Here is a 12,288-nt window from a genome sequence, read left to right on the forward strand (position 1 = left end):
GTTGTTGAGTTACCATTTACATTCTCCCAGATGTTTTGTCGGACCCTTGAAGTTGGAGATTCAACCTTTTTTGGAGAAAAAGGTAATGCAATTTAATTGCTTTTCACATTTTAATTTGAAGACCTACCAACAACTCATACTTATTGCTTTTCACATTTTAATTTGAAGACCTACCAACAATTCATACTTCATTGCTAACAATTTCAAAGTAGAAACATTGATTTGTCATTTAAGCATGCCTCCATGTTGTTGTTGTTATTAGTCTTAATTTGTGAGGTGTGTGAACACATTAATCATTTTTAATATTATCACTTCATGATTCATGAACACCATTTCAAAGGCACTTTTATATGGAGTAACATTTTTAACAATAATATAATATAATATGCCTTATGTGTGGACCGTTTGGTCTATAATTATATATCTTAATTTCTCAACTAAAACGTGCCCAAGTACTACGGACTACAATAATATTTTGACCTAGCGGAATTATTAATCACATGTGCATATAAAAGTGCCAATTTCATAATATAATAATTAAATTCCTCAATTATTTCTTTGGGACATCAACAACCTACTGTACATTGTTTTCCTTTCTGCCCACCCTCTTCTCTTCTGTCCTAATCCCTAAGTTTTATTAGTAAAAACAGTATTTTTACAACGTCATATAACATTGTCCCATACTAAAGGACATAAAAATATGATTATACTTTGACATTATTAATTTTTATTTTTTTTACATAAATAACAATTAAGGAAATATACAATAATTTTAAGTGAAGAATTATACATATAACCTCCCCATGTGCGACCGCATAGACAAATCTCACTGGATGAGCTCATATCAATGGCATACAAAACGCACACATGGCAAACGCAAAGCACATGCATACATTTGGTAGTGCACCAGGCTACATACTAACCCTTAATGCACCACAGATCCGATCATCCCTTAGTGCGGCACCATAGACCAACTCTTAGTACACTACAGACCATCCCTTAATGCACCACAGACCACTACTAAGTGTACTACGAACTATCACTTAATGCATCACAGAAATATACTTGGTGTAGAAAATTACAAAAATGTAATCGCGTTTTTTCCCTTTTTATTGATTTTTAGTCGTTGATCTAAGCTCATTCAATGGCACAAATCAGTCAGCACGGTCACGTCTGAGGAGACTGCGGCATTTAATATTTTAATCCCATAAATCTAACAAATAAGACATAACGTGACAACTGACAAATCCACACCAAAACAATCAATCGTCAACATAGACAAAATGCAACACCTTACAGTAGAAAATTTTCTTAGTAAAGGTAGAAGTATTAGTTTACTAAGTTTCTGCATACCGTCCAATAGTCAGTGATGTTTGTGCTGTTCATTAATTAATAACAATAATGATTAATTATTTAAAACAGCTCATTACCTGGCCCATATATTCTTCAAGATCAGCTGAATACTTAATTCAAGATCCTGATCAACCAGCAAGATTGCATCACATTTAAATTCATTTTTGCTATAAATAAATAAATCTGTACTCAACTTGCTCTGAAATAAAATCTAATTAATTAACAAAAATAATGATCAAGAAATTAAAAAAGTAATCACATGCTTGGGATCTTAGTTGGCCACTTGGCCTACGGATTCAGAACTCCATGGCAAATAGCATTTCCTTAATGCAGAGCAGCATCTGTAAGCAACATATAACATTAACTATATTACATGTTGTTAGGATCAAGCGTTTACCATACATACTGCCACATTTTCGAGAGGCAGGTACTGGACTTGGCCATTCACCGGCCTCCGTCCAACAATCCTCTAACCACCAATGGCTGGATTTGGTTCTTCACCGACCTCCACCCAACACCCTCTAGCCACCAATTACTGGATTTGGTTCTTCACTGACCTCCACCCAACAATTCCTCCTCCTACTTGTTAGGATCATGCGTTTACCACTATACCAAAAGTTATCTCATAGCAAAAGCGCAACTTTATTTCCTTATATACCATCACAATCCCCCTAGTGACTTGGCCCTTCACCAGCCTCCGCCCAACACAGGTCAACAGCCAATGCTAGTTCCAAGATTTTTAAAAATTTTTTTTTTAAAAAAAAAAAACTCTAATCCACTCTCATCAAAAGTACAAAGCCATTACCAACGATCACCACAAGAGCAGTTCCCACCACTAAAATGATGGAAACGAATCCTATCTCTTACAATGATATCCCTCTGGTATACCTTGGAGATTAGTTTCATGAAAGAATGGCAGTCCTCACAAGACCTCAAGTTCTTCACAATCCTTATGACAGACCCTGGACTTGATTTCACAAGTCCAAACGAAACTGCAAGTTTCTCGCTGTGGTGAAGCAACTGAGATGCTTTCTCGTCGTCATCAATTTCAAGTAGCACCTCAGAAACTATTGGATTGTACCCTTCCCCTCTCAGCCTCTCCTCTACCTCTTCCAGTTTTTCATAAACAGTTGTGGCTTCATCGTGTCTAGAGTCCCCTGCTGTGAATTCGTGAACCACCCCGTCTATTTCAATCCTACTACATGCCGGGGGCTTCATTAGCCCTCTCTGATACATCAGTTCTCTTGTTTTGGCCTTCTCCTCCCATTTCCCGGTTGCTGCATACAAATTCTCAAGAAGCACATAGCTTCCTGTGTCCCTCGAGTCCATATTCAAAAGCTCAAGCTCTCTCACTAAACACTCACTCCTCTCCACGTCTCCAAGGATTTTACAACCCCATATCAGTGTCCTCCATAACACAGCATCTGGCTCAATTGGCATCTTTCTAATAAACTCCTCAGCATCTTTTAGACGTCCAGCTCGAGTGAGCATGTCCACAACGCATCCATAATGCTGAATCGTCGGCCTTATCTTATGTTTCTTCAATCTCCTGAAAAACGACAAGCCTTCACTAACTAAACCAGCGTTTCTATAGGCTGATAGAACAGCTGTTATTGCTCTTTCATCCATCTTTACATCAGATTTCTTCATATTTTCGAAAAACTCAATAGCCTTCATGCATAGCCCATGACTAGCAAGACCAGCAATAATTGCTGTCCATACATACACATCTTTATCCATAGTTTCATCAAAAACTTGCAATGCCCCATCTATGCATCCGCATTTCGCATACATGTCAATCAGAGCAGTACTCACGTTAGCATTAGAACTAAAACTCTTTTCCTTCACAAAGCTGTGGATTCTTTTCCCAGTGTTCAAAGCTCCAGTGTCAGCACAGGCTCTGAGCACAGAAGCTACCGTAACTTCATTCGGTTCAATTCCATTCTCAATCATGTGAGAGAACAACCTGATCGCCTCAATAGGCCGGTCGTTATCAACAAAGCCATCAATAATCGACGTCCAGGAAACCACATCCCGGTCAGGCATTTTATCAAACACCTTGTAAGCAAGGTTTGGCTCACCCGAAACCGAGTAAAAATGGATCAGAGCATTGTTAATATACCTGTCAGAACCGACACCGGACTTGAAAACCAAGCCATGGATTTGCTTCCCGAAGCGGGAGTGACCGGACTTGGAGCAGGCTTTGAGCACAAACGGGTAGGTGAAATGGTCGGGCCGGGGGACGGCGACGGAGGCGTCGTCGGGATTCTGCATGTAGAGGAAGAGGGTGAAGGCGTGGGTCGGGTCGGGTGAGTCGGAATAGGCGCGAATCATGGTGTTGTAGTAAAAGGAGTTAGGAGAATGGAGAGTCCTTAGGATATGGCGGGCGTAGTTTAAGTCTCCGGAAGGTGAGAGAGCTGAGAAAGTGAAGAGTTTGTGGAAATCTTGGCCATGATTGGAGTCATATGCGCCGGACTTGAGGATTCGCGCATGGAGCTGCATGGCCTGGGTCATGCTCGTTATTTCCATTCTCGCCGGCGACGAATTGAGCGAGCTGGGAATTCTGAAGAATTCCACCCCCGGAAATTCCAAAAATAATACTCCTTTTTATATACATGTTACTATTTTGTTGAAAGTATATGCATGTTACTATTAATTCATCAAACTAATTATTCTTTTGAGATTATTCATTGATCAAATTAAATTTTTGAGACCGTAAGAGTAATACTTAGCAACTGAGAACCAAACTAACTAGTTTGACTATCGATTACAATATATATGCAATGTAAAATCACATAATTCATGACTCAATCATTATATCACGGACCATGGTTCAAGAAGAAACCTTCTTCATCTCCATTATTAAAACTCGATGTATTTGAGTTAGATTATAAGCTTCCGGTTATTCTTCTATTATAGTCTTTCTAGGATTCTCTTATTGTATATCTCTGTAATCTCTTTAAATTATCGCATTCAATACAATTCATACAATTCTCATCTCCATGACCAAGGACAAGAAACCTCTTCGTGTCTTCGGCTATGGAGAGAAAGAAGGTTTCTTGTTCAGTGACCTATTGCATTATTGTTCAATGGCCTATTCGACTCGTATACTATCAAAAAAAATAATTTTTTAGTATATAAAAAATAAACATTCAATATACTAAAAATGAACATTCATCTATGATCCACATTGCTCTATGATCCACATTGCAAGGTCAATCATGGTGCATAGTATAACTTGGCTTCATGACTAACTTTAAGATAACTTTATGTCTTTGTAACTTTGTCATATTATTACCAAACTCAATTATTCTCTTTGCATTTGATCAACAGAGCTATTAATTCGTTTAAAAAAAAAAAAAAAAAAAAAAAAAAAAACAGAGCTATTAATTCTATTTGCATTGATCAACCAATTGAAATCCGTCAGGAAGCAAGTTAATTGAGTATATATAGCAATATACATTATAGACTTAGAGGGAAAAAGATCAAGTATTCGGGCAAAAGAAAAAACTTTTCAAAATATACTTATTTGTAATTATTTAGAATGAAAAAGCATACTGGCTATGAAATATGAAGCATAGATAAGAAAGATGAAAAAGAAGATAGTACTTGAGGTTGAAGGAGCATAATGGTTTCCTAGAGTCATTTTTGCAGGCCTAGCGAGAAGAAAATGTGATGGTGCTAATTTACAGACATTCTCTCACACCTCTTAAGGCGAGAAATTCGTTTTCGATGGTTACGGCCCTGTCTGTGTTGTTCCCACTCATGAGCACCTCTAAGGACCCTGTTCCCGCATGCCTATAATTACAACAACAATCGCCATTGACAACATTCTCCGCAGAAGATCAAGAAATAAGAGAGTAGAGAAAGATTACAGAATACTAACCTCACAAATATACCGACTCCAGAGATCCCTTTGCTTTAGTTTTATGTTGTCGGAGTTATTTCTGGCATTTTCGGGGCAGGATTGGCGATTGAGGAAGGATTCTATTATGGTTACAGCTGGCTCGACCACTTCTGCTGCCCATGTCTCATCAGAATCCCCTACAGAGACCGTGTTGTTTGAATTCAGAGTAACAGATTTAAAAAGAATTGCAAATTGAGGGGTAGACTAGCATACCTAATATGGAGCTTCTAACATCAATGTAATGTATCTCCCATCCAAAGAGCATTTGCAGGCGTTGAAGCCTTCTCCTCTGGGAACAACAAAGTCTCAACAATGAAGAATTTAACGCTTTCGAATCGGATAACTATTAAGTAAATTCCACTTTTGGTTTCAAGTGTACAGGAGGAAGCATACAAAGGTTGCAAAAATTAGATTGTCCTTACTTGGCGGCGAACTAGTCTTCTGGTGTTCAATTTCATTTGATCAATAGCTGCAGTCAAAAGAACTTTTCTCTCATCATCACAAGAACCATACAGAATATCCTGTATAGTTTGTTTAAAGGTCTCAATACTCCATGTTTGGGAGAGGGATGCATCACTAGATTCTTCATTTTTATGAAAATAGCATGTCAAAAAGTCATTGAATTCCCTAACACCAATGGCTTGTCGCAGGCCTTTTGTATAGTCTGCATCAGACCGGTAAATGTCAAAAACTTCATCAAGCAGGCCAGCTTCAATCATGTTATCGACCCTTTTGTCAACAAAAGGGTCCAGTGCCGATAGAGATGCATCCACACATATGAAACAGAAATCAAATCTTGAATTATCAACATGACCCCAGTTCTGTCCTGCCAGGTGCAAAATAGAACATGAGTATGATATAGAATTGCAGATCATCTCATCCAATTGTAATAGTTAGTACACTAACACTAATTCAAGTATCCTAACTTGTTTAAAAACATGTTTGATTTCTCAAAGAGTATTTATTTTCTCAAAAGAATCCAAGAGTAAAACACCATCTAGACATGTAGCATAAACATCAACCCTTTTTGCTTGAAATCAACTGATATTAAGCTGGAAAGTATATACTCTTAAGAATAAATAAACACTCATACCTCTGCAGTCTTTTCTTGAAGAACTTTACTTGGAGGAATACCAAATCGTGCATACAAGTTTAGGTATTGATGGACCTATATTACATGTAAACAATGGAGAATTAGCTAAAAATACTTGCATATTGCACAAGAAACATGTTAATGTAATGCCTTTGCTTTTCACATTTTGAAAACCAACAGCAGCTCCTCACTTGGTAATAATTTCAAAATTGATACCGTGAATGAGAGAACTGCATACAAAATGCATTCTTGTAATACTGCTAGGTAAAGTATATAGACGTCCAATGAAGCTAGAATGGCAATTAGAATTCATATGGTGCACACTCTAAAAGAGCTTGTTGAGGCTGAAAAGTTTGACTATAAGTAGAGGACTACCTAACATAAAACCGAATATCTCATGTACTGAAGTGAGACAAAACTAAAGTAGTAAAATGAAATAGAATCATACAGCAAATATAGAATGACAACAAAGCTTCAATTTAGCCCAATGCATAACTTGAGAAGCTAAAGTACTATATCACAACCAACGATCCTCTAGGCAGCATAATAATCAGAGTAATCCTAAGTACCATGCCCCACTCACTATCAGATTTTTATTTGTCAGATTCCCATAGGAATTCTGAATGGCTAAATGGATAATATCAAGACACATTTTTTCTTCAAATGTGGTTGTATTGAGCATCAAAAGGTAGAAAATATTGTGATTTGGGATCACCTTCCTATGATCATTTGGATGAAGTCGATTGGCTGCAACTGGATCAATAGCTTTAAGGCAATCATAAGTATAATCAAAACTTTCTTGCTCAATTTTGAGTTCAGGACAGGGTTGCTCATTTTCTGCAAAAAGAGGTAAATGTGCATGCAATTTTTAGATATCAAGAAGAAGTTACATATTTGTCTGAATAGATGTTGGTACAGCTTCTCAAACAACAAGTCTTTTACCAGGGGGATCCAGTAAGCAATTTTCTTCTGTATCTTCAGTAGCAACATCCATAAGGAATGGACTAACAAGAGACTGAATAGAACAATAAAGAATAACAAAGATTAGAATGACTTAGTAGAGAGGGGGCCAATTACCAAAAATCTTAGAAGTTAAAATACATTACTAACATTAATGTTCATAACAGTTCAAATTTTAAGTTTTAACTTAATGCTAAACCTCAATACCAACAACTTACAGGTACAATCAGCACAATGTTTTGCAAGAATGATTATTTAATGGAAAGTCAAAAAAATTTCAAGACAACAAACTGTTTAGCTGCATGACACTTGAAATAGAAAACTTTGTTGTGAAAGTAATTGGTGCAACAGCAAACAGAGGCACTGCATGAAACAAAGCAAAAGATCTATAAAAGTTCACAGAAATCTCAGGACTAATAATCAGAACCTGCAAATTCTAAAGCACATAGGGGATAGATATGCAACAATATTCAATTTGACCAATTATATGGTTTTATCCTGGTTCTAACAATACTGAGTTTATCTGCTATCAGTTCCTTGATGATACAAACAGCAGCACAAAATTCTTAGACATTTGACTTTATTAACCACACTTTTACCAAGAAAGCAACACCAACCTGTATATAGTAATTTGTTCCACCAACAATGACAGGCAGGAAATTACGGGATGATATTTCATCAATGAGCTGAAAATCAAAAGGATCAACCCAGTAGTCTATCAGAGAAAAACACCCAGTTGCATAATCACAATTAATGAAAAAATATATATATATATATATATATATTTTTTAATAAAAGCTTTAATAGGAAATAGGAAAAGTCAGTGTACTGTAGTTACAGAAATTGGCAAAACTGACAGAAAATGACTTACAGGAATAGCATGATCGCGGAAATCCTTTGCCGTAAATTCTACATTCGAGCTGACGGTACCAAGAAGATGATGTACCACACCTTTCTGCTCTTCAGGACGGACTTTATTGGTTAGCACATCTAATCCTTGGTAAACCTAGAAATGCATGAAGAAGCATTATTTATGCACTATAGTAATATCTACAACACATAAATATAATTGCACAAAAATTATTCATATAGTTCTATACCTGCATGGAATCAGCATTGATGACTTGAACAGGGAAGTGGGAAGCAAGGTCGATGGCGAGTTTGGATTTTCCGGCCCCTGTTGCTCCCATTATCACTATTACCTTAGGCTTCGAATTTGAATTTGAACTCGGATTCCCCTTGGGACTTGTGTCGTCAAATTTGGAGCAATTGTTAGGGTTTAACATCTTCCCTGCGGCCGGGAATTCGATTTGAATTTTCATCGTTAGGGTTTCTGGTCCTCCACTCCTCGTGGTCTGTGGAGTAGGGTCCGAACTCCGAAATTAACTCCAAATCAAGTTAGACTTACTTTTTGACCCGCACATAAATAAAATAAAATAAATTTGAATTCCTTAATCATTCATTATGATTTGAACCAAATGTTATACCTCGGAGTATTATATAGTCTTTATTATTTTTATTTAAAAAAAAAAAAAAAAATTCACAATCACTCTTCAATAATATGTATTTCGCCAATCTCGTTCATGTATAATAACTCACAAATCACATGAGATAGATAAATTTGTATCAAGAAAATCTTATACCACCGGTTCAATGGTAATTTGTTATGATTATAATAACAATTGATAACTTCGATTTACCGAAAAACCTACCGCTTTTACTACCAAAGTCTATTTTTAACCCTATCTATTAAAGGATCACTAAGAGGTAAATCAGTTTAAGTTACATATAGCTAACCAAAGTTGTTACGCTTAAAACTAATTTTGTGACTCTAGCCGGTAAATGATTACAAAAAGTAAATCAGTTTAAATTGTTCATAACCAACCAACTCAGAGCAAGAAGACTAATACAATTCCCATAAAAAAATTAAACTTAAAATCTTGTGGTTAACAAATCAACAGTCTTACTCACTTAGCTAGGTTGCCCCTAACCATTGATAACTCAAGAACTATAAACATTCACTAAATCAAATATTGAACCGAGTAAAGAAGGTTTACAATCTATAGGCATGAATGGCATTTGCATCACTATACTGTAACAGGAAAGCCCAACCATATGATTCTTTACAAACATAATACAGAAGATGGAAACCCAGTCCTGACTGCAGAAAACCAGATACAGAGCACAAAGACAGACACTAAACACAGAAAATGTTACAAATTCACAGAGGATTTGTTCTCAAGTGAATACAAGTTGACCCCCCATAGCTAATAAGCACTTCAGCACAGAGTATCAACATTCTTGCTCAGCTCTTCAAGCTTCTTCATTCTCATTCTTTCGCTTTCACTCACCAGCTGAACATAACAAATAAAAAAGAAAATGTTTCCATTACTTATTGTTATGACCAAGACCTTACATTACACCAAAAGCTATAGCAGATGCAACTGGACTTGGCCCTTTAGACCTCCGCTCAACAATCCTCTAACCACTTAGTGCTGAACTTGACCCTTGATTAGTCTCCACAAAACAATTCTCCAAGCATCTGCCAGCAAGCGCTTAGCACTACGCCAAAAACTATAACTAGTAGCGAAGACACAAATTTATTTCCTTATACTGCCATATTTTCGAAAGGCAAGTGCAGGACTTGGCCCTTCAGGCCTCTGCCCAACAATTCTCTAGTCACCTGATGTTGGACTTGGTCCTTCACTGGCCTGCCCAACTAGATGCAGTGCGAAATTAAGCTAACTCAATCACATTACCTCCATTAATTTGGTGATTAGCTGAGCTTTTTCCTTGCTCTTCCCATTAAATGCATCCAGGGTTTCTTTATACTCCTTTTCCTGGAAGAAAAATTCATCAAATTTAGCAGATCAGGAGGAATGCAATTGAGTGGAAACTGGAAAGGATCAAAAGCCTAGCTAGTACTGTTTCAGGCTAATCTTTGGATTCTGCCTTTTCAAAAAGTTGCAGAGATAATAATGTTTGAATCCTTCAGGGAAATCACTAAAGCAACTTTAAAAAGTAATTGGCATGCTTCACCTTTCTCTGGCAGGTCTGCCCCAGTGACTTCAATTCTCTGGTGACCACATCAATCTTCTTACGCACCATTGCAGCTTCTTTCCCCGCGGGATCAACAAAGCCTTCTAGCGCCTGATTCGGTTTGAATTCAAAATGAAAATCCAACAATAAATCAATAATATATATAATGTTGGGTTTTAAAGCCCCTCAAGATTCAATAATGTCTGTATGTAATGTTGCAGTAGTAGTTGTTTTATGCTGTTCATTTGCTGCAAATATAGAGGGAATTTTATTTAATTTGCAGTAGACATTATGTCTAAGAAGAGAACAAGTTTCTGAGACCACGACTTTAAACATTGTTGCAGTACCATTTTGTCTGTTGAGCATATAATATATAAGCATAAATGTGCAATCCAACTACCAGCTTAGACTTTTAGTTGAGATGGAGCACATGCTTCAATTTTGTGTACCTCGCGGATTTCTGCTAGGCGCTTGGATTCTTCTTCCATGCGGCCTAGCTGGGCCTGGACCCTGTCGGTCACCTCTTTCCTTCGCCTCTCGATCTCCTCCTCCTTGGCGCGGAAGGTGGAGAGCGCTGTTCGGGTCATCTCCTCCGCCTTGTCGTCCCCCATTGGATTGTTCCCGCTGTAGCTGATCACTCCTGAGTTCTTCAGAAGAGGGATCTGCAGCTGTGGTTGTTGCTGCTGTTCCATCATCACTTGTTTTGGGCTTGCCATTATACTGCAGAATAGACTTAGCTTGTTAGCAACTTGCCCCCTTTTGATTTCTCCTTCAATTCTCTCTTCTTCTTTTTTTTCTGCCTTTAGTTTTGTGCTTCAGAAGGATGGTGTATTGTAGCTTTTGTGGTTTTTTTCTCACCCACTCTACTACTACTAGCTTTGTTTAAACTTTAAACTTTAAAGTGGCTATATATATATCTCAACATTTCTCCCTTTCTTTGTTAAAAACCAGTATGGGTGAAATGACTTTATTGCCCTCATAGATTTCAGATTATTAATGTCAAGCAAAACTCCTATGAGACCTAAGATGGGTCAGGTTATTCACGAGTATTACATTATTCTCCATATGAGTAATTTTTCAAATTCAAGCTATTACATTTTTTCTTAAAAGTCGTATTACACTTTTCCTAATAAGTAATATGTTTTTCTTCATAAGTAACAATCAATTTATCACTAATTAGTATTACAATTTCCATTATAAGTATTACATTTCTATCTAAATCCGACCCGTCTTGCGGATAAAGATCTCATGAAGTAACATAATATATGTCTGCAGGTACATGTTAATGGTCAAAAGGTTGTGTGAGTGTAGTGACCCTGCAAATACCCGAGCAAGCATTGAGACACATCCCGCTATTTATTTTCTCTCATAATTTCGAGAGTAGGGCCGGGGCCCTCATATTTAGTGTTTAAACTTATAAAAGTAAGGTGTATCTTAATTTTTTATTTTTTATTTTTGGTATTATGTTGTCCTATGTCTAGTGTAGTACAGAGTACCAGTATATGAAATTCTGGTGAGACATCTGTTTTCTTGGGTAGGTAAATGAGCAGATTCATGCAACCACAAACAGTGCATTGTTTCTGCATTTTGTTGCAGAACAAAACATGAAAATATAAAGGCAGTGAAGTCTTGGTAGTGTGTGACAACTTCTTGTATAAAACTAATTGCATTATGTTCCTTCTAAGACTTTAACAAGCTAAGATTGTGTGTCTTCCTAGTGGATGATGATGGGGGGCTTTTGTCCAAATGATGAAATATTGGTTGACAACATGTCTTAGAAGAATATAGGTAGATGTTCTTTTTCCCTTTGAACTGGGGTGCTTAGGGCTCAAGATTCATTCACAATTGAAAACTTTAAGGTTTAATTTGGATACCATTCAATCAACCTCTTTGATAATACACAACTGGAGAATCATCTATTTCCCGGTTTTGTAGG

General features: G+C 37.0%; 3 protein-coding genes across 4 annotated transcripts; all 3 read right to left on the reverse strand.

Annotated features, from left to right (window-relative positions):
• Nucleotides 1-1,553: 1,553 nt before the first annotated feature.
• Nucleotides 1,554-3,928, reverse strand: LOC116015546 (pentatricopeptide repeat-containing protein At4g21065-like). Of its 2 annotated transcripts, XM_031255649.1 has the most exons (2): nt 2,242-3,928; nt 1,554-1,694 (listed from the first exon to the last, which is right to left on the reverse strand). In XM_031255649.1, exons 1-2 carry the CDS (start codon nt 3,880-3,882, stop codon nt 1,650-1,652), a joined length of 1,686 nt encoding a protein of 561 aa, XP_031111509.1. In that variant the 5' UTR covers nt 3,883-3,928; the 3' UTR covers nt 1,554-1,649. The 2 variants fall into 2 exon arrangements, with proteins under 2 accessions (XP_031111509.1, XP_031111508.1); XM_031255648.1 differs by having other exon boundaries at nt 1,554-3,928.
• An 838-nt stretch (nt 3,929-4,766) lies between these two features.
• LOC116015275 (tRNA dimethylallyltransferase 2) lies at nt 4,767-8,694 on the reverse strand. The gene is made up of 10 exons (XM_031255306.1): nt 8,414-8,694; nt 8,185-8,319; nt 7,931-7,999; nt 7,296-7,368; nt 7,069-7,190; nt 6,354-6,428; nt 5,683-6,081; nt 5,474-5,549; nt 5,240-5,397; nt 4,767-5,151 (listed from the first exon to the last, which is right to left on the reverse strand). Exons 1-10 carry the CDS (start codon nt 8,633-8,635, stop codon nt 5,035-5,037), a joined length of 1,446 nt encoding a protein of 481 aa, XP_031111166.1. The 5' UTR covers nt 8,636-8,694; the 3' UTR covers nt 4,767-5,034.
• A 612-nt stretch (nt 8,695-9,306) lies between these two features.
• LOC116017011 lies at nt 9,307-11,218 on the reverse strand. Its single transcript, XM_031257508.1, has 4 exons — nt 10,802-11,218; nt 10,353-10,463; nt 10,073-10,153; nt 9,307-9,667 (listed from the first exon to the last, which is right to left on the reverse strand). Exons 1-4 carry the CDS (start codon nt 11,066-11,068, stop codon nt 9,593-9,595), a joined length of 534 nt encoding a protein of 177 aa, XP_031113368.1. The 5' UTR covers nt 11,069-11,218; the 3' UTR covers nt 9,307-9,592.
• Between the last annotated feature and the right edge of the window lie 1,070 nt (nt 11,219-12,288).

This window comes from Ipomoea triloba, chromosome 4 (assembly GCF_003576645.1).
Source record: "Ipomoea triloba cultivar NCNSP0323 chromosome 4, ASM357664v1".
Classification (NCBI taxonomy): domain Eukaryota; kingdom Viridiplantae; phylum Streptophyta; class Magnoliopsida; order Solanales; family Convolvulaceae; genus Ipomoea; species Ipomoea triloba.